We start from the raw sequence: 23725 nt of genomic DNA, 5'->3' as shown, positions 1-23725 counted from the left end.
TTAAAAATACTCCATTTTTTATTTTTCAGAAATACCCCCCCCCCAAACTACCCAAAAGAGAGCGGATCCGTTCCGTTTATGTCAATCATTTATCTAGGACTTGTGTTTATTTTTCCCACCATGTTTCATCCCGATCCCACCACTCTAAGTGTTTTCCAAGTTTTAGGTTTCCCCCTCCCAACTCCCCGCCCCCATCACCAGATCCAGTCGGGATTTAAAATAAGAGCTCTATGACACAATATCCTTCTAAACATCAAATTTCATTGAGATCCGATCACCCGTTCGTAAGTTGAAAATACCTCATTTTTTTAATTTTTAAGAATTACTCCCCCCCCCCAACTACCCCAAAGAGAGCAAATCAGTTATGATTATGTCAATCATGTATCTGGGACTTGCGCATATTTTTCCCATCAAGTTTCATCCCGATGCCTCCACTCTAAGTGTTTTCCAAGATTTTAGGTTCCCCCCCTCCAACTCCCCCAATGTCATCAAACCCAGTCGGGATTTAAAATAAGAGCTCTGAGACACAATATCATTCCAAACATCAAATCTCATTAAGATCCAATTTTCTATTTATTCCGAATTAACCGGCAGACAGACAGACAGACCGACAGACCGACAGACAGACAGACCGACAGACAGACCGACAGAATTGGCGACTGCTATATGTCACTTGGTTAATACCAAGTGCCATAAAAACATAAATTATTTTTATTAGTAACACACGAGTGAAATGGTAATTGTGAACAAAAATATAACAGGGTTGTGTTTCGTCCCCTCTCCCAATCTCTTTCTGTGAGGTAAAATCACAGAATTTTTCCGAGTGTAGTGTCAACACAACGACAATGCATTTTACTAAACTTTTCAATTTTTACAGGGAGGGGTGGAGGTCTGCAACTGGGATTTTAGGTACAACATTAGTACTCACACCACCTGGTGTGATTCCAAAGGGCAAGAAATGAGTCCAAGTAAGAATACAGCCTCTAAACTTCCCTGGAGCCAGTTGGACTTGACAGAATGTGTATTTTGAATACTTTTTTTTTATCATATTGTTATTACAGCTAATGTTATTGTGGTTTGATTACTAATATAGCATATGCTTTAACGTTGGTGAAAAGTCTTATATTACTACTTTTTGAATAAAATATTGGAAACGAAGAAATTCCAATGACCAGGCCCATTCCCATGATACACGTTCGGTTACATTTTCGTATTTCAATATTGTTCCACAAGCTTAGCCTGCTTGAAGAATACCTTTCCAAAATAGACAAAGTTGACTTTGTTAAAAACAAACTTTTTTAAACAACAAAAAATAGCTTTGTTTAAAAACCCATCAAAAATTGTCTGCATTCATTTTTTTTATCTTTTTTACGAGTCAAATAAAAACATGGAGGGGGGTCAGAATCGGTAAAACCCATCCCTCCCTGGATACAGCCTAGCCTGTGCATATGGCATAACAGACTAATGGTGATTTCATACTACGCTGTAGAACCTTTCACACTAACACGTAGTGATAGTGGTTGAAAAAGCCCAATTTACGATTGATTTTCAAATCCCTCCAGAAATCCTCCCTTCCGTGAAAATTTTTCGCGGACGATTCCCCGAAAATACCTCCACACGCAAAATTGAGTTGGTAAAGAGAGTGCAAGACAAGCAAAGAGAATTTCGCATAGGAATTCTAAAATATTCTCTTAGTAAAAATATCTGTATACTTCCTACTATCATATACTACACGCAAACAATTGACAAATTTCATAACAAATATCCCTTTCCCGACGCGTTGTGTGGGGGGGGGGTGGTGGTGGTGGTCATGTTACCCCCAAAGGCATAGTTATTGGATCTTTCAACTATGCTAAACAAAATGGCAATCTCAAAATATGATTGGACAAGTTCGAGGAAAAACGGGGCGTGGGAGGGGGCTAGTCCTATATTTTTGGGCACTTAAAAAACACTTGGAACATTTCCGTTCGAACGCACCCCCTTCCGATGTTCTAGGATAATTAGTCCGATTAACCCTGGAAAAAATATAAATATTCTGGCAAAAAAAATACAAAATTCAACATTTTTGCTGATAGGAGCTTGAAACCTCTACAGAATCGTTCTCTGATACGCTGAATCTGATGGTGCAATTTCAATTAAGTTTCTTTTACTTTTTGGAGGTGCTCCTCCCCCTCTTTTTTTTCGAAAACCATGTAATTTTTCTCAGGCTGGAAGCTTTTGATATGTAACATCAAAATTAATGGATCTTATATATTTGAAATCTATATACTAATATCAAAATTCTGTTTTTTTTTGTTTTTTTAGAGTTTTGGTTACTATTGAGCCAAATCGCAACTTACTTACAATTCGTTGTTTGATTCCAATCATCATGCTCTAAGCAAGGCCATGAGACCTGAAATTTTTTTGACTGCAATAATATGGCCAATGCTTTCGGCTTGGATCTAGTAAAAACAAACTACACCGAATCAGGCCTCGGGGTAACTCAAATATGATGTTTAAGGTTTGGTTTTTATATTTTTATCAGTTTTATTCTGTACTTAGGATGGTCTAGAGGAGGTCTTGGCCGAAATATTTGCAAAAATTTTCAATTTTTTCACTGGCTGTTTATTGTCTTCGTTTACTTCCTTTCTTGGCAATTTTATATATATATTTTTTTTTTAAATCGGAATACGGTACAGATAAATACATAATTGGGAAATATCCTTTAGAAAAGATCCAAAAAGGATCTTTAGAAGTCCTAAAACTGCGTTATAGCCAAATACATACTTGCAAAGTTCTGACATTGACAGGATGGGAACGTGGTCCGTCACCAGCTGGGTTAAAGGCAAGCATTTCAATTATATACTCAGTATACTGGTCCATAAAGGGAAGTGAATGACTCGTATATGAGGCTGGAACCACTTCTGTCTCTTCTTTGTCTGAAGAATCACCGATAGGAGTGTAAAAGATTTTATATCCCAATAAATCGCCTACAAAATGAGAATGTATTAAATGAAGTCCCACTCATAAAGAATACCTAAAAACTTCTTTTTCTTGAGCATAAACGTTTATAACAAAAAAAAAGAAACGTGGAGATAGAAAAAGAAAAGAGAAAAAGAGAAGAGAGAGAGAGAGAGAGAGAGAAGAGAGAGAGAGAGAGAGAGAGAGAGAGAGAGAGAGAGAGAGAGAGAGAGAGAGAGAGAGAGAGAGAGAGAGAGAGTTGTTTCCATAATCCAAACGACAATTTTACCAACGGTAGTGTTTCCGTGAGGTACCTAATTAGAAACTGTTGATGAATTTTGGGCATGAAAAAAAAAGCAAACTTTTTTAACTTCATTTAAGATATGGATGGCCTATGGTTTTCAGGGTTGAACATCATTTTAAGATTGTTTTCGAATATAGTACTGGCGTTAAGGATCTGTGTTTGGTCAACTGGAAAAAAATTGGCGATTTTATTTTTTTTTTTCTTTCAAAATTTTGGGAATCTATCAAAGCTTAGCAGAGCTGGGGGAAGGGGATGGCAGAAACAGGCTTAATATTAGGACTCGAAAAAGTTAGCAAAGACTGTGTCAGGCAAAAATCTGTAAACCTAGCAAACTCCCATGGATAGGAGGGAGAGGAATGGCAAAAATAGGCCTAATAAAAAAATATATAGAATTATTCGATTCCCCTCGTTGCTCTTTACAAATATATTTTATACTCTGATAATTTCCATGGTTCAAACCTCAAAACATCCTAAGAATCATTGATACACTAAAATACCCTAAAATTTTCTTTTCTATTCGAGGCAAATATACAAAAGCCAAATTTTTAATAATAGCAATGGATAGAATCAAAATTGGAAATAAAGAAAACTGACAGGAGATTGAAATTCTAGAAATCTATCGAATTCTTAGGGTGAAGACGAGGGGGGGGGGCAAAATCTTCTAATATTAAGATTTATACAACTTAGCAAAGAGACTGTGAAAAAATTCAACACCCTGGGCCAGCTTACCATTTTGTTGGCTTGCTAGTGGTGGTTGCCAACTAAGTCTAACTTCTGTAGAAGAAAGCGCTACAGCTCGAAGCTCACGAGGCTCACCGGTAGGGACTGCTTCACCAACATAAATGGTCTGCGGAGAAGAGGGAGGACCAGACCCTTGACTATTAAATGGAATAACGGCAATTTCGTAGTTCTTATCACGAACAAGGTCTTGGAGTACAATCTGGTTTCCCTGCAAAATAGAAAAATTAAGGCTACTCAAAATCCATCTTATCGTCACTCTGGTGCCAAACGCCAAATTATTTCTCGGCCAAAAATTGCAAGATTAAATTGCTTATATTTGATGATTAAATATTTGACTAGTAATCAAACTAAGGGTGTGAGGGGTGTGACAATCTCCTCTCATAAAAACGATTCATTTTTTGTCGTTTTGAGCTCGATCTATTTTCTGTCTATTTTTATTTTGAGAACTTAAGCTTTTTATTTTATTTATGTTGGCTTCTATATTGGTAAAAAATTTGGTAATAACAAATTGATTGGTTTCGATTGCGGCATTCACCAATCATTTAGTTTTTTCTTGTTTCTTGCTGTTCTTTTTTTTGCTTCTATCTGGTTTCAAATTCAACATATTAAGCTAAATTGAAAATTAAATACCTCGAGCTGTTATTGGAACAACATATCAAAGCTGCACATTCTAGGTCGACGCAGAACTATTTTTTTTTTCGTATCGTGTCAGTTTTCTCACTTTCTTAACAAAAAAATTAATCTCCGGTAATTGTTTGTTTTTCTAGAACTGAATTATTATTATGATGTAAAAAGACGAGATGATTGCAAAATTGGAGTCAAATTTGGTGTACGGTATATAAAAAAATTCATAACCATCTACATGAGATTTTTACGCTTCTCGTCGTCGTGACCACCTTTTTTTTTACCAGACCCCTCTCTCGCTGGTTTCATCACCTAATGCACCGGCCTAAAAAAAGTGATTGCAAGATGTTTATTATAACATGAAAAATATTAGAAGTGAGAAATCATAAATGACACTAGTTTTCAGCGGCCGACATTTAAAATCCCTCTTAGAATAAACTATTAACAACACACTGACTAATCTTCACAACTGATGAAATTATCAACTTCATGAACATTTGAAAGACAGAATCAAACTCCGGCTAGTATTCATAAAACTTATTCTTTTGATTCAGATATCTAAGCTTAGATGTTCTCCTCATCGTTATAGCTTTTGATTCTTGGAGAGTTAGAAAATGTTGTCCCTTTGCACGTTTTACACGCTGCAGTGCAAGTTAAGCCGTTTTTAAAGCAGCTACATCTCGTTGTGCTAATTTCCAGTTGACAGGAGCACTTCACAATTTTCGGAAGCAAACGAGGGGCTGGTGGGAGGTCAGTAGTTAATGGATACAAGAAGTCACCTTTATTTCTCCAACCCCATTCCTTGGCTTTAAGTTCAGAACCAGGATCTTCACTCCATACCTGAACTTGGTAGAAAACTCTGTGACTGTGGAATTTAGCTGCATCAAAAGTTGGTGGTAACTGTTCTGGGTGGACGAACGTTCTAGCAGTAGTCACCTTATTCTTAAAAACTTCCTTGCGGAGTTCATTAAGATTTCTCCCTTTTGATGAGTCATATATAATGAGCAGAACGTCTGCTCTAGGAACCCTTACTTCCTCCTTTGAAGCTGACTTCCATGAAAACTCCAGCTGATGTAAGAAAATTGGCATCTGCCAATAGCTTCTTGAGAGCAAGGCCTTTTACCACACTGTAGATCCGTAAAGCAGAGTCATAGTCTAGGATGGCGTTAGGGAAAAGACTCAGATGGCATGTCTCCTGGCCAGGCTTCTTTTTCAATTTGTGAACATCCCAAATTTGGGGAGCTTTTTTTGACTTTGACTCAAGTCCAAAGAATAGTTTCATGCTTGATAGATAACCATGATAACACAATAGAACCAAAAAATCAGTATCATCTCCAATGACGCCAGTGTCGTCATTGGAGAATCAACCTTCCGGAAGAATCAACAGCAGCTTTCACAATTGGGACATCTGCATCACCTGGTGCCTGGACGACGAAGAGGTCCTTTGATCGGACAAGAACTCATCCTTTTTTACCTTCAGCTGCATATCTGCTGTGAAGATCTCACGGACGATCATACGGCTTCTCTTTGATTGGGTCATATGCTTTATGTAGCCCCGCCATCATAGCCGTCGAAACAAAGGTGGCAGATGGATACTTTTGGGTCAATTAAGAAGTATAATGGTCAAGGATTTCGGAGTATCGTTCGTTTTTAACCGATGGAATTCTGTGCAGAAGAGTTCCTCCGTCGATGATATATCGAGTCCCTTTGGTAAGGGGAGTAGAGTGTTCGTAACTGCCTGAGTTATAACGCTGGCTTGTTCGGAGACCCGAGTACGTAATAACTGTCAAAAACTGCCAGGTAGGAACACAGTTCGTGTTGAAAGTACTCAGATTCTGTGACACTGATCCCCTTTGCTAGCGTGATGAACCTCTGAAAAAGAGAGTGGGGTCCAGTCTTTTGGAAGGCAACTGGCCCCCGTCTTACGCCCACCCAAAGTTATCTGATCAAAATTTTGAGATAGCCATTTCGTTCAGTATAGTTTAAAGATCAAATAAATGTCTTTAGGAGTAAAATGACCCCCCACAGTCCGTGGGAAGATACCTGTAAGTTATGAAAATTGCCCATTCTTTACGTACAGTATTTGTTATTGGGAATTATACATAAATTTTTCGGGGGGAGGGGGGTGAATATTCCAGCGAAAATTTTACACTCTATTTGACAGAAATCCAATGCGAAATTCTTTTAATTTTCTTACATTCTCCGTGCCAACTCAATTTTGAATGTGGAGATGTTTCGGAGGAACTATTCAGGGCTATTTTACACAAATTTTTATTTCCGGGAAAAGAAATTTAATGGCAGAGAGCATTTCCGGAGGGATCGAGAAGCCGACTAAGATTAAAGTCTTTTTCAAATTAAAGTATTCTAGGGATGATTTTTCAGACTGAGTCGTTCGCAGGAAATTTTAAGGGGAGGGGGATTTTCAGCGAGGGTGGAACTGTCTGGAGGGAACTTGATGGTAGGGGGGTGTACTTTACGTTGGATGAAATTACCCCAGAGGAGCTCCTGTGAAAAGGGGGGGGTGGTATATTCTATGGAAGAAGAGCCAGATTTGCCTGCATTATTTGAAAAAAGAACAGAAGTTAAATAAATAAAAGTTTTTTAAACTGAAAGTTTAAGCAACATTAAAACTCAAAACCAACAGAAATTATTCCGTATATAAATGATTGCCCCCTCCTCAATACCGTGTTCTTTATGCAAAAGTTTGCGTGTTATCCCAATTTTTTAAGAACGGCTACTGAAACACAGGGGCCGTTCAATTAAAGCAGACAACTTTTTTTTAGAAATGCTAACAGCTTTAGCGTAAAGAGCAAGGCATTGAGGAGGGGAAAACCCTTCATATATGGAATAATTTATGTTCGTTTTGAGTGGTAATGTTGCTCCTTACTTTCAGTTAAAAAAGTCATTTTTTTTTAATTCTAGAAAAAAACTCAAATTTTTCTCCTTCGAACCAATAGCCAAAGCCTCAAGCGGGTAGAATAACAAAAATGGAAAGATTAATGCCAAAAAATGACATGATCTCCTACTCGAACTTTATTCGTCTTATCAATTCGTCTTATTCGTCTTATCTTCGTCCTCAAAATAATCAATCGTTATTACCATTATTCGCCAAATAAGACAAACCACAACAGCAACTAAAACGGGGCTCGAAACATGTATTACTATGACTATGTCAACGAATTTCGCACCGAACAATGAATGAAGTGATTCAAGACTTACTTTTGAGCCATATATTTCCTCTCTCTGTATATTTGAGAGGCCCGAGAATTCCGAAACAAGTCTATAATGTATCTGATATCCACCAGTCCTGGAATCGCCATTAAATGCTTCCTCATCTAAGGGGCTCCAATCCACTCGAACGGCCGTCGTTGTGATTGGTACAATCTTTACATTCGACACACCCACACTCGGAGCTGGTAAAAATAAGAATAAAACTAAATAATTGAAGGTTATTCAAGGCTAAACTAAGAAGGTCAATCTTGTGCGTAAACACACCCACTCAGTACAGCTTATCAAAACTAAGGGCACTTTTGTCAATATTTGGATGAAGAAAGAAAAGACAATGTATTTTTCTAAACATAGAAGGGGGTGAGGCAATTCGTTTTTCATTCATTTTTTCAAGAAAATACAAAAAAATAGGTTTCAAAGTCTAGGGGGTGACAAAATAGAGGACCCTCCCCTAGTTGAAGGCCCTGATCATTGCCTATCAAAACCTACTGAAAACTAGAACATCATGCTAGTGATAGTGTCAAGCATTAAATGAAAAGAAAGGATTGTATACAAGCAACAACATCAGCAATCGGGCAGCCGTTGTTTCGGGCATCTGTTTTTACATTTGATTACAGTGCGGGTAGGCCCAAGTTTGGACTTGACAAAAGCAGAAATAAAAATTGATAAATGGCATGACCATATAAAAATAGGAGCAAAAAAGGTATTAAAACGACACGAGAAAAAAAAACAGAAGAGACTGATATAGAAGAAATACTAAATTTTATAGCAAAAATTAAAAGGTGTGAATTTTATGCTTCTTGTCCTACTCTTTAGTGTTCAACTTTTCTGATAACTCAACTTCACCCTTCCCCTTCTTTTTTTCTCATATTGTTTCGTTCTCGTATTATTAAAGCGATACGAAAATAAAAATATAAGAGACTGATATAGAGGAAATACTAAATTTTATAGCAAAAATTAAAAGGTGTGAATTTTATGCTTCTTGTCCTACTCTTTAGTGTTCAACTTTTCTGATAACTCAACTTCACCCTTCCCCTTCTTTTTTTCTTATTGTTTTATGCGATCCAAAACTAACTCCTTTATGAATCTTTGCTTCTGTCTATTTGGCATGTTTTACTTCATGTCATTACGTTGCGTAGCAGCCTGTGTAATCTAGTATTCTAAAACGAGCTTTTTTAAATCACTCTCTTTTTAAGAATACATTTAAAGAATAACAAGAAAATATAAATTTTCGCAAAATAACAACTAATTCAGAAAATAAAGACGGTTACTAATTCAGGTAATATTTATTGTAAATATTAATTGCTAATGTTAATACTAATTACAAATTACAAAATTACTAATTCAGAAAAGAATTGTCCAACCAAACCCATTGTTACGATTGATATAAATAGTTACTCTTCAACATACAATTCCAGGAGGTGATAGCATTCATTTCTCAAAACCCATTCATTTCAATTAAAAAAAATTGGGTTAACATCTTTCGGAAGAAAAGATACTAAGTTTGTATCTTTTTCTAAGATTTTCTAAGCTTGTAAAGTGTTTTTACCTAATCTCCACCATTTCTAGAGATATCGGTTTCTCCAATAGGTTTTCCCCAAGATTCAAAAGTTTTTTCCAAGTTATTAGACTCAACCCTTTAGAAAATAAGAAAAAGTATAATCTGGTGCAAAGAGTGAGGGGGAGTGGAATTGCCTCCCTTTCTATACTTTTAGTTCTATTCACTCCAGTTTTATTTACTCGGAAGTGATCAATTCCTTTTTTTGAACTTAATGATCAGTGCTGTTGAAGTAACCTTACTAGCCGTTTTTTAGCTTTAAGTCGCTCGTACCAAAGGGATAGTTTGACATATGTTTTGCTTGTTGAATTTATGGAAACAGGAGTCGATTTTTGCAAGCGTGCATTCAATTGCTAAAAGCGATTTTTCTTATCAGATAGATACTACTTAAATCCTATTGTCTAAGTATTAATTAAAAACTTAAAGGACTTCTAAATCCTTTCAAAATATTGTTAGCTTTAACGTTAACTAAACGGATATTATTGACAGCATTGTCACCAGGGTCAGTTGTGCTACAATTACCAAAATTTGCGTGCTACATAGTAATTTTTCATGTTACACTATCAAAAACAATTACACACATGGTTCATTTAATATTTTTACACTGGACAGATCCCATGTAAGTTTTTTTTAATTCGGGTCTTTTCGAAGCCCCTAACCAATTTTTTGCCTATCATGACCATTGACCTTGGGCGAACATTAAAAAACTGTTATATATCTATATATATAAAAATAAGTTGTCTGTGTGTGGATCTGTGGATGGATCAGGTGACGTCATGTTTGTCCGCATATGACGTCTGAATTATTTCACACTAATACAAAAGAAGAAAAAAACTAAAAAAGGTAAAAACTACAAAAAAAACTAAAAAGAAAAAAAAACTAAAAAAGCTAAAAAAACTAAAAAAAACTAAAAAAAGGTAAAAATCTAATAACTAAAAAAAAACTGAAAAAAATAAAAAAAGGCAAAAACTACAAAAAAAATAAAAACTAATAAAAAAACTAAAAAAGCTAAAAAACTAAAAAAACTAAAAAAAACTAAAAAAAGGTAAAAAACTAAAAAAAACTAAAAACTAAAAAAGAAAAAAACTAAAAAAATGGAAAAAACTGAAAAATAAAAGAGAAAAAGAAAACTAAAAAAATATGAATAAATATATATAAAAATAAGTTGTTTGTGGGTTATGTCTGTCTGTCTGTCTGTCGAGTGACGTCGTGTTTGTCCGCATATGATGTCTGAATTATTTCACACTAATACAAAAGAAGAAAAAAAACTAAAAAAGGTAAAAACTACAAAAAAAACTAAAAAGAAAAAAAAATAAAAAAACTAAAAAAAACTGAAAAAAGGTAAAAATCTAATAACTAAAAAAAACTGAAAAAAATAAAAAAAGGCAAAAACTACAAAAAAAATAAAAACTAATAAAAAAACTAAAAAAGCTAAAAAACTAAAAAAACTAAAAAAAACTAAAAAAAGGTAAAAAACTAAAAAAAAACTAAAAACTAAAAAAGAAAAAAACTAAAAAAATGGAAAAAACTGAAAAATAAAAGAGAAAAAGAAAACTAAAAAAATATGAATAAATATATATAAAAATAAGTTGTTTGTGGGTTATGTCTGTCTGTCTGTCTGTCGAGTGACGTCGTGATTGTCCGCATATGACGTCTGAATTATTTCACACTAATACAAAAGAAGAAAAAAAACTAAAAAAGGTAAAAACTACAAAAAAAACTAAAAAGAAAAAAAACTAAAAAAGCTAAAAAACTAAAAAAAACTAAAAAAAGGTAAAAAACTAAAAACTAAAAAAAACTGAAAAAACTAAAAAAAGGCAAAAACTAAAAAAAAACTAAAAACTAATAAAAAACTAAAAAAGCTAAAAAACTAAAAAAAAAAAAAACTAAAAAAAGGTAAAAAACAAAAAAAACTAAAAACTACAAAAGAAAAAACTAAAAAAAAAGGAAAAAACTGAAAAATAAGAGAAAAAGAAAACTAAAAAAATATTAATAAATATAAAAAAAAACTGAAAAAAATAAAAAAAGGCAAAAACTACAAAAAAAATAAAAACTAATAAAAAAACTAAAAAAGCTAAAAAACTAAAAAAACTAAAAAAAACTAAAAAAAGGTAAAAAACTAAAAAAAACTAAAAACTAAAAAAGAAAAAAACTAAAAAAATGGAAAAAACTGAAAAATAAAAGAGAAAAAGAAAACTAAAAAAATATGAATAAATATATATAAAAATAAGTTGTTTGTGGGTTATGTCTGTCTGTCTGTCTGTCGAGTGACGTCGTGTTTGTCCGCATATGACGTCTGAATTATTTCACACTAATACAAAAGAAGAAAAAAAACTAAAAAAGGTGAAAACTACAAAAAAAACTAAAAAGAAAAAAAAAGCTAAAAAAACTAAAAAAAACTAAAAAAAGGTAAAAATCTAATAACTAAAAAAAACTGAAAAAAATAAAAAAAGGCAAAAACTACAAAAAAAATAAAAACTAATAAAAAAACTAAAAAAGCTAAAAAACTAAAAAAACTAAAAAAAACTAAAAAAAGGTAAAAAACTAAAAAAAACTAAAAACTAAAAAAGAAAAAAACTAAAAAAATGGAAAAAACTGAAAAATAAAAGAGAAAAAGAAAACTAAAAAAATATGAATAAATATATATAAAAATAAGTTGTTTGTGGGTTATGTCTGTCTGTCTGTCTGTCGAGTGACGTCGTGATTGTCCGCATATGACGTCTGAATTATTTCACACTAATACAAAAGAAGAAAAAAAACTAAAAAAGGTAAAAACTACAAAAAAAACTAAAAAGAAAAAAAACTAAAAAAGCTAAAAAACTAAAAAAAACTAAAAAAAGGTAAAAAACTAAAAACTAAAAAAAACTGAAAAAACTAAAAAAAGGCAAAAACTAAAAAAAAACTAAAAACTAATAAAAAACTAAAAAAGCTAAAAAACTAAAAAAAAAAAAAACTAAAAAAAGGTAAAAAACAAAAAAAACTAAAAACTACAAAAGAAAAAACTAAAAAAAAGGAAAAAACTGAAAAATAAGAGAAAAAGAAAACTAAAAAAATATTAATAAATATAAAAAAAAACTGAAAAAAATAAAAAAAGGCAAAAACTACAAAAAAAATAAAAACTAATAAAAAAACTAAAAAAGCTAAAAAACTAAAAAAACTAAAAAAAACTAAAAAAAGGTAAAAAACTAAAAAAAACTAAAAACTAAAAAAGAAAAAAACTAAAAAAATGGAAAAAACTGAAAAATAAAAGAGAAAAAGAAAACTAAAAAAATATGAATAAATATATATAAAAATAAGTTGTTTGTGGGTTATGTCTGTCTGTCTGTCTGTCGAGTGACGTCCTGTTTGTCCGCATATGACGTCTGAATTATTTCACACTAATACAAAAGAAGAAAAAAAACTAAAAAAGGTAAAAACTACAAAAAAAACTAAAAAGAAAAAAAAAGCTAAAAAAACTAAAAAAAAACTAAAAAAAGGTAAAAATCTAATAACTAAAAAAACTGAAAAAAATAAAAAAAAGGCAAAAACTACAAAAAAAATAAAAACTAATAAAAAAACTAAAAAAGCTAAAAAACTAAAAAAACTAAAAAAAACTAAAAAAAGGTAAAAAACTAAAAAAAACTAAAAACTAAAAAAGAAAAAAACTAAAAAAATGGAAAAAACTGAAAAATAAAAGAGAAAAAGAAAACTAAAAAAATATGAATAAATATATATAAAAATAAGTTGTTTGTGGGTTATGTCTGTCTGTCTGTCTGTCGAGTGACGTCGTGTTTGTCCGCATATGACGTCTGAATTATTTCACACTAATACAAAAGAAGAAAAAAAACTAAAAAAGGTAAAAACTACAAAAAAAACTAAAAAGAAAAAAAACTAAAAAAGCTAAAAAACTAAAAAAAACTAAAAAAAGGTAAAAAACTAAAAACTAAAAAAAACTGAAAAAACTAAAAAAAGGCAAAAACTAAAAAAAAACTAAAAACTAATAAAAAACTAAAAAAGCTAAATAACTAAAAAAAAAAAACTAAAAAAAGGTAAAAAACAAAAAAAAACTAAAAACTACAAAAGAAAAAACTAAAAAAAAGGAAAAAACTGAAAAATAAGAGAAAAATAAAACTAAAAAAATATTAATAAATATAAAAAATATAAATATAAATATAATATAAATTAGCAATCAACAAAGCACCGAGACACAAATGACGACCGGGACACAGGGAGTATAAATGACGACCAGGACATAAGTAAAAAAAAAAAAATAAAAAAACTAAAAAAATGGTAAAAACTACAAAAAAACTAAAAACTAATAAAAAACAAAAAAATCTAAAAATCTAAATGAACTAAAAAAGAAAAAAAGAAAAAAGGAAAAAAATAAAGTAGAAAAACAAAACTAAAAAACGAATGTATATACAGACCGGGACACCGGGATACAAATGACGACCGGGACACAGGGAATATAAATGACGACCGGGACACAGGGACACAACTACAATGGGGACGCCGGGGGGCACAGGGGGATATAAATGACGACCGGGACACCGGGACACAAGGAATATAAATGACGCCCGGGACACTCAAAGAGAAATCACAGACTGGAACACCGGGACACAAATGACGACCGGGACACAGGGAATATAAATGACGACCGGGACACAGGGACATAACTACAAAGGGGACGCCGGGGTGCACAGGGGGATATATAAATGACGATGGCGACTCAGGGAATGGTCGATTAGCAATCACCATCAACAAAGCTCAAGGGCAATCATTAGAATCATGAGGTATAGATCTGAATACGGATTGTTTTCCCATGGACCATTATATGTTGCATGTTCAAGAGTCGGTAAACCTGACAATCTATTTATATGCACAGACAATGGGACAGCAAAGAATGTTGTATATTCGCAAGTTTTACGTAGTTAAAAACATATATATATATATATATATATATATATATATATATATATATATATATATATATATATATATATATATATATATCTATCTATATTCACAGGTGGGACATAGGGACACAACTACAATGGCGCGTAACTAATATGGCGCGTAACGACTTACGCGCGCGGGGGGGCTTGGGGGGGGGGCGCGAAGCGCCCCCACCAACTAGGTGTTGGGGTGGCGCGAAGCGCCATCCCAACAGCTAGTCTATATATATAAAAATAAGTTGTCTGTCTGTCTGTCTGTGGATCAGGTCATGTTTCTGTGTTGACTGACGTCATGAAATTAGTTGTCGTCATTTTTGCTTTGACGGTGACGTCATTAGACCGAGACAGAGGGAATATAAGTGACGACCGGGAACCTCAAAGAGAAATTACAGACTGGGACACCCGGACACAAATCACGACCGGGACACAGGGAATATAAATGACGACCGGGACACAGGGACACAACTACAACGGGGACGCCGGGGGCACAGGCGGGATATATAAATGACGACCGGGACACAGGGATTGTTCGAATAGAAATTACAGACCGGGACACCGGGACACAAATGACGACCGGGACACCGGGACACATGGAATATAAATGACGACCGGGACACTCAAAGAGAAATTACAAACTGGGACACCGGGACACAAATGACGACCGGGACACAGGGAATATAAATGACGACCGGGACACAGGGACACATCATTAGAATAATGAGGTATAGATCTGAATACGGATTGTTTTTCCCATGGACAATTATATGTTGCATGTTCAAGAGTCAGTAAACCTGACAATCTATTTATATGCACAGACAATGGGACAGCGAGGAATGTTGTATATTCGCATGTTTTACGTAGTTAAAAACTTATATTTATATCTATCTCTATTCACAGGTGGGACACAGGGACACAACTACAATGGCGCGTAACTAATGTGGCGCGTAACGACTTACGCGCGCGGGGGGGCTTGGGGGGGGCGCGAAGCGCCCCACCAACTAGGTGTTGGGGTGGCGCGAAGCGCCACCCCAACAGCTAGTATATATATATATATATATATATATATATATATATATATATATATATATATATATATATATATATATATATTATATATATATATATATATATATATATATATATTATATATATATATAAGTAGCCCTACATATGTGACGGTTGAAGAAATGAAAATATTCTCTGGAAATACCATAAGGTATCTGGGAATAACGTATGGTCATGATGTGAGACGTTTTCGTTTACTAATAATCGAGAAAATTACCGAGTATTTATTCAAATTACGACATATAAGTAGCCCTACATATGTGACGGTTGAACAAATGAAAATATTCTCTGGAAATACCATAAGGTATCTGGGAATAACTTACGGTCATGATGTGAGACGTTCTCGTTTACTAATAATCGAGAAAATTACCGAGTATTTATTCAAATTACGATATATAAGTAGCCCTACATATGTGACAGTTGAACAAATGAAAATATTCTCTGGAAATACCATAAGGTATCTGGGAATAACGTACTGTCATGATGTGAGACGTTCTCGTTTACTAATAATCGAGAAAATTACCGAGTATTTATTCAAATTACGATATATAAGTAGCCCTACATATGTGACGGTTGAACAAATGAAAATATTCTCTGGAAATACCATAAGGTATCTGGGAATAACGTACGGTCATGATGTGAGACGTTCTCGTTTACTAATAATTGAGAAAATTACCGAGTATTTATTCAAATTACGAGAAGCTTGTCTCACTGAAATTTATCTAGAACAGGAAGATTCTTGCAAAGCTTTACGCAGTGGTAGCTCTCCCTCGCCTGCTTTATGCATCTCCGCTATGGGACTGGTTCACGCAAACTGACAGACTAAACCTCCGATCTGTCTACTCCGAATACCTCAAGTTTCTGCTTTGATACCCGTTCTACGAGAGAAACACATTTGTTCTAAGATCTCGAAATTTGGTAGACCCAATTATCGGTGAGCCGTCTACTGAAACAAGCGCAGAAACCAAGCGTTGGGAACAATGTTCGAGTTTCTGCCTCTACGTCTGATCTACGAGTGCGACTGAAGAAGTGACTTCTTAATTTTGTTCTTTTATGCTAAGTGTTCTTGTTTTTCCTTTTTGTTTTACTCCGCTTTTCTCTTTTTATTTGTATTAGCAGGCAAACATAAAATTATTATTATCATTATTATATATCTTACAGCGGATGAATCTATACCGTTTTCATTTGGGATTTTTTAAAACCACAAGCCAATCCTTTGCCCCTCCCCAAAACAAAAAAAAAATAATAAATATATCAATCTTGACCAAAAATTAAAACCCAGTTCTTACATGGACTGTGCCTCCTCCTCCCCCCCAAAGAGAAAATTAGTCAGGTTTTTACAATGCAGCAAATTACTTAGCAAAGTGTATCTGGTTCCGAAAATCATTAGTAATGCTATATAAGCGAAAAAGGTAAAGAAACAATCGGGCTCAAAAGTGAAAACCAAGGAGTCTTAAAAAAGGGAGTCTTAAAAAAGGGAGTCTTAAAAAGTCATAATTGTACTTTTACAAAGTTAGTATTTAAATTCATTTCCTAAGCAAATGAATTGTCAATATGCAGGAATAGTAACATAAACAATCCTCTATATAGGAGGAAAAAAATTGTCTTGATACTCCGGTGATATTGAGAATACAGGCCATTTTTTTCAGGTGGAAACCAATTTTCTATCATACATGCACAACAAACTTAATATATAATCATCTGGCGGAGTGACAAGTTCGTGTTCCAGCGATAAAAAAATAATAAAGAAATAAATGGATTGAAATAAGTGGATCTTCAATCCAAATGAAAGATTTGACAAACAAAAATAAATATGAAAGAAATCAGTAAACGTAATGTTTATTACTCAGCATGTCACAGCGGACACCCCACCCAAAGATGCATAAAAAAACATTCTCAACCAGCAATGGGAAAAGAAGAATGAGCCAAGAAACCCTTGATAAATAAGACGAAAACAACACTTAATTAAGAACTATTTTTGATGTAGGGAGACATTAGAAAATTAACTAGGGACATATATTCTGGGGTAATTTAGAACTAAAGGGTTATACTGTTTGTATACCCAAGATAATTTTTTAAGAACTACATTATGTGAACTATCATTTACTTTTATGTGTTTTAGTAGACTGTAAGTAACACTATCTTTACTTAAAATCACTATATTTACTTAATGGCTCCTGCACGAACGAATCCTCCAGACGAGACTCTACCCAGAGTGGGGAGACATATACGTAGCGTCCCCCTTAAGGGAAGATTGGAGGCTACTCACTGACGCCCCGTGTGCCTCTGGAGCCACTGGATCAGGTTAGATGGTACATTATTAAATTCAAGGCAAAGATTATAAAAAAAAACTTACCAGCAGGGAGGGTTCTGACAATTTCAGACTCACTGCTCCAGCCAGAGGGCCCAATGTCGTTAGTCGCCTGAATCCTAAACTGATACTCAATAAACGGTTTCAGATCACGAACTGTGTAACTGGAAACAGTTGGGTCAACACGGTTAGGAATTTCTTTCCAAGGCCCATCCACACCCTCCCTATGCTGAACTGTATAATATCTCAAAGGAGCAAATCCGTCTCTGCCGGGGGTCCAACTAAACGTTATCTGGGTTGCTTGTATCTGCGATCTGCTGACAAGAGGACGGGACGGTGGTTGTGGATTTTCTCTATTATTAGTTGTGTATACAGGAACACGTGCTGGTTCTCCCCAGCCTAAGCTTGTTTTGGCAACAATTTCAAACATATACAATTGCTCTGGCTCTAAATTCATTACTCGGTATGTCCTCTCAATTGGTGAGAAATCTTTAGTCTGATTCCACCCTTTCTGTCCATCTAAATGATGCGAAATACGGTAGCCTAGTATTTCCCCGTTTGGCTCAGAGGGCTCATCCCATAATATACGAGCATTCGTTAAAGAGACATCAGGGAAAGTGACATTGGACGGTGGACCTGGAACATCTTCGAGAGTGGCTACCACAACGGGAGGTAGAGAAAGGGCCCCATCACCAATCCGAGTATAAGCTAAAACTTGGACTAAATATTTAGTAAATTTATTAAGCTCAATCAGGGTTGCCATGAACGTGTCATTGGCTGGGACTATTTTCATTTTGGACGGTACACCACTTGCGATGTAGGTAATTTTGTAGCCTTCAATGATTCCGCATCTTTGAGAGTTTGGTACTTCACCCCATCGTACAACAACTGTAGTGGACGAGGTAGCATTGGCCGTAACATCAACAGGACCAGATTTGGGAACTGAAAAAGAAAAAAAAACATTCCTTACCTATTCACTTTAATTAACTTTTAATCAACCCTATTAACCATGCCTCTTGAATCAATTTTAAGCTGAGATTATTCTCATACTAAGGATGAAAAAAATATATAAGAATTATACCGTAATAGACATCAACATGGCCAGATTTAGGCCTGGCAGGGTCATTTAGACCTGGCAAACATTCCTTACCTATTCAATTTGAATTAACTTTTAATCAACCCTATTAACCATGCCTCTTGAATCAATTTTAAGTTGAAATTATTTTCATATTAAGCACGACACAAATATAGGAATTTTACCATAATAGACATCAACAGAGTCAGATTTAAGAGTAGAAAAAAAAATTATATTTCATACTCGACCTTTTGAACTAAATTTAAGCGGTTATTATTTTCACAGCATCAACGAAAAAACGAAGAAAATGTTCCCTTAATATATTGTTTCAAAGTAACTTAGTCATTTGCAATATTATCTCTTTCATTTTTCATAAAAAATGTATATTAGTTTCATTGAAAGTCGTCTTCTTCCTTAAAGTACCAAAAACAGAGAAAAGGAAATCTGCTTGTTTAAATTGGTTAAGGTTAGGTTAGGTTAAATTGGTTAAGGAGAAACTTTCAAAACCATACATGTTTTAAAAAATTAGGCAAGATCGGGATTCGACTTTATGTAAAAGGCCTCCATAAGTAATTTTGCCACGTTTGATAGTAGCGAACGTCAAACTCATCAAGAAGAGAGAAAACGAGTGAAAAATAAGCAAAAAATAAGCTAAAATCATTTGACACCAAACCGTATAAAAAGGGGTTGTTGTCTTTGGGAAGGTGGCAGCACCCATGGAAATCCGCTACTGCCCTGAAAACTTCATAATTTTGAAATAACCAAAGGAAAAATCTTATAAAATTGCCGCTGTCATGTATGAATAGAACATATATTTTGCGTTTTGTTATAGTAACTGTGTACATTCAAAACAGTAACTGTGTTTATTAAAAAGGGTCAGTCAAGGCCGCCTACAAGAGGGAGAGGGTAGGGGGTTTGAAACCCCCCTCCGAAATGTTTGTCCGATTCGTAAAAATGTACCACCCTCCGGGGATTACACCCCACAAAATATCTCCGCGGAAAATACCCCCTCCCCCATGGAAAATAAGGCTTTCCAACTTTGAGAATTTTATTTCGAGTTTTTTTTTTATTTTCCTTAGGGGGAAGGAACTTCGGTCCTTGTGTATTATACACCATTTACTCAAGTTTACGCTGTGTAAAACTCGAGATTATCCCGGTTTCTTCGTTAGCTTCTTTCAGCTTAGCACGAGACAAGACAAAGGCAAGTGACAAAATAGATGGTAAATATATAATATAATATATTTACACATTGGGGGGGGATAAATTATTTTTACAGTTTGAAGTCAGAAAATAATTCTTACTTCATTTTATGCAGGATAATTGTACCAAACACATTTTGCATGCAGACCCTCTTTACTTTACCCCCCCCCCCAATGTGCAAATATATAGCCCAAATTTGTTTCAAAAGTAACGAAGAAACTAACGAAGAAACCGGTTTGTTCTCGAGTTTTATATATCGTAAACTTGAGTGAATGGCGCATAATGCACAAGTACTGGAATTTTTCATGGAGAGAGAGCCAGAATTCCCAACATTATTATTTAAAAAAGATCAGGAATAACATTTTTAAAAACAAATTTTTTTTAACTGAAAGTAAGGAGCAACATCATAAGTTAAAACGAACAGAAATTATTACGTATATGAAAGGAGTTTCCCCTTCCACAACACCTTGCTCTTTAGTTTTGATTCTTCGTCCCAATTCTTTAAGGACGATTCCGTTCTTTAATTCCTGAAATGTTTAATTAGAACAATAAACTCTGTTTTAACATTCTATAAAAAATTTTAACGTAAAGAGTGAGGTCTTGATGAGGAGGTAACCCCTTTCGTATACGTAATTTACACATAGTATTTGTTAATGGGAAACATAGGTTATTTAAAGAAAAGTAAAGAGCCTCATTAAACCAAAAATGAGCAGAAATAAAGTCAAATATTCTTCAAAGTAAAAACTATAGAGTCCAGTAGAAAAAAATGATATAACATATTTTTTTTTCTATGAAAACGAATAATCAACAGAAATTAGAATATATAACCTAGTCAAAATCAAAATGAAAAAAAATTAAAACGAGTATGGCTGACAACACCCATGTCTTCTCAAGACCATAACATAATTTGCACTTTCTTAAAAAAAAAAAAAAAAAAACCGTATATTGTCAGTTTGACATACATATATAGGGTGGGATTACTGAGTATTTTTAATAAAAATAAAACTTTTCTTTACTTTTATTACTTTTCTTTATTTTCTAAAAAAAAAACTTGCTCCGTATGTTTCCCATTAACAAATACTATCTGTAAGTAACTAAATAAAAAAAAACAACTAAAAAACAATGAGGTTTTCAACTGAAACTAAGGAGCAACCTCAAACCTAAAAATGAACAGAAATTATTACGTATATGAAAGGGGTTGCCTCCTCCTCAACACTTCGCTCTTTGCGCTAAAGTTTTTTTTTAGAATCCTAGAACCAGGCTTACTGTTGTAATTAAACGATTATTATGTTTCAGGAATCGTTCTTATAGAATTGGGACAAAAAATCAAAACTTCAGTGTAAAGAGCAAGGTCTTGTGGAAGGGGTAACTCCTTTCATATACGTAGTAATTTCTGTTCGTTTTAAGTTTTGATGTTGCTCCTTACTTTTAGTAGAAAAATAATGTTGTTTTAAATTTAATTTCGTTCGTTTTTAAATAATTTCGGGAAACCCGGCTCTCTCTCCATGAAAAATTCCGGTACATGTGTATTATACGCCACTCACTCAAGTTTACGATGTGTAAAACTCGAGAACAAATCACTTTTTTCGTTAATTTCTTCGTTACGTTAGAAACAAATTTGGGCTATATATTTGCACATTGGGGGGGGGGGTGTAAAGTATAGCGGGTCTGCATATAAAATGTACTAGGTACAATTATTCAGCATATTATTAAGTAAGAATTGTTTTCTTACTTCAAACTGTCCAAATACTTTACCCTCCCCCCCTTATGTGCAAATATATACCCCAAATTATATATTTCCCATCTATTCTGTCACTTGTCTTTGTCTTGTCTCGCACTAAGCTGGAAGACACTAACGAAGAGCCGATTTGTCCTCGAGTTTTATACAGCGTAAACTTGAGTGAGTGGCGTATAACATAAGTACCGAATTTCCTTCTCCCTACGGAAAGAAAACTAATTCAAATAAAATTTTCAAGTAGAAAGCCTCAGTTTTCACAGGAGGTATTTTCCGAGGGGTTATTTTCCGTGGGGAGGTATTTTCTAGGGGTGTAATTGCTGGTGGAGGGGGGGGGGGGTTAAACGCCGGCCACCGGTTTGAACAATAGATGTTAACAAAATTATAACCTATACTTGCAGAGCGGGTCTTCAAGTATGCTATTTTGAATAAATGAATAAATTCACTAAATTGTAAAGAAATTACAAAATAGACAATGTATGTTAATACAGTTTCGTTTAGTTTTTTGTTTTATTATACATTTTCATACATGTATGGATCGAGGGAAAACAGATACGCATATTTTGGTGTTCTTGGTACTTTAAAAGAAAACGCTCCACGTGACCAGTTTAAACAGTCAGATTCTAAATTCACTGTCATTGGTACTTATTACAGTAACGCCATATTATTCAGATAATAAACATATGATACCCTCATTGAAAGTCGTCTACTTCCTTAAAAAAAAAACTAATTTCACTTCTTTGAATTACAATTAGATAATAAGAGAAAGCTAAGAATACTAATTATTATCCTTGTCTTTCTATTCTGAGCCTGTTTAATAGCTTTTCAGCCTTTAGCCCTACTCAATAACATTTCAGTACTTAATTAAAGCGGTTCCGACAAAGTCTGTTCCTTGGAAATTGTCAACAGGTACTAATTTGAGAGCCTTGAGGAACTGAATTGAACACTTAATGCATTCAAGGGGGATGAGGAGATTCCTGGCTTTCTTTGAGTTTAAGTAGTCGAGAATTAAGCGAAACGATTTGAATTTTCCTTATTTCCGTTTATAAATAAGTCTGCCATGCATGGCCAAGCATGAAAAAATTAATACATTTTGAAGAGAAAAAAAAACGAGGATAAGAAAAAAAAATTGTAAAAAAGAAAAAACCGAGGATAATTAAAAATTTTTGTAAAGAAGAAAGAAACGAGGATAATGAAAAAAATTGAAGAGAAGAAAAATTTGGATGATCAATTTTTTTTTAAGAAGATAAGATAAAACGAAGACAGTAAATTTCCTTGTTTTCCTCGTTAAAAAATTCTCGAAGATTATCCTCGTTAGTGTTCTTTACAAAATGTTGTCATTCTATTTGTATTTTGGTACTTCTGACCCCCCCCCCCACTTTCGGCACCTTTATAGTCCGATTCAATAATATTTCAGAGCTGAATTAAAGCCGTTCCGACATAGTCTGTTCGGAAATTGTCAACAGATATTAATTTCAGAGCCTCGGGAAATTGACATGTACATTTAATGCATCTAAGGGATATGCGAAGATCCTTGGCTTTCTTTGAGTTTGAGTAGTCGTGAAGTAAGTAAAAAGATTTAAATTTTCCGTTTTTAAATAATGTCTAAGACGACACTGGCTGAGCATGAAAAGCTGGAAAAAATTGTAAAGAAAATTAATAAAGATAAGAAACAATTACGTAAACAAGAAATAAACAAGGACATTAGAAAAAAAATTGTAAAAAAACGAGGATAATTAAAAAATTTAATAAAGACGAAAAAACGAGGATTATAGAAGAAAGTAACAGGAAAAACCAAGGATAATTAAAAAACAATGAAAAGACGGAAAACGAGGATCATTAAAAGAGTTTGTAAAGAAGAAAAACGAGGATAATTCAAATATTTATTAAAGGAGATAAAATGAGGACAGTAAATTTCCACATGTTACCCGTTAGAAAATCCTCAAGGATTATCTTTGTTTTTTGTTCTTTACAATTTTTTTCTTATTTTATTTGTTTTGTTAATTTTGA

The 23725-nt window shown here is 33.7% G+C and overlaps 1 protein-coding gene across 1 annotated transcript in view; it reads right to left on the bottom strand.

The window, feature by feature from the left end:
* Positions 1-23725, bottom strand: part of LOC136040410 (protein sidekick-like) — a gene marked incomplete in the record, with an annotated part of 274067 nt that overhangs the window by 51542 nt on the left and 198800 nt on the right. The window contains 4 exon segments of the mRNA XM_065724684.1: positions 2767-2969; positions 3974-4193; positions 7829-8022; positions 17751-18647. Coding sequence (XP_065580756.1) covers positions 2767-2969; positions 3974-4193; positions 7829-8022; positions 17751-18647 — 1514 coding nt within the window.

Source organism: Artemia franciscana, chromosome 20, assembly GCF_032884065.1.
Source record: "Artemia franciscana chromosome 20, ASM3288406v1, whole genome shotgun sequence".
In the NCBI taxonomy this organism is placed as follows: Eukaryota; Metazoa; Arthropoda; class Branchiopoda; order Anostraca; family Artemiidae; genus Artemia; species Artemia franciscana.
This window is presented reverse-complemented; position numbering and strand designations above follow the sequence as displayed.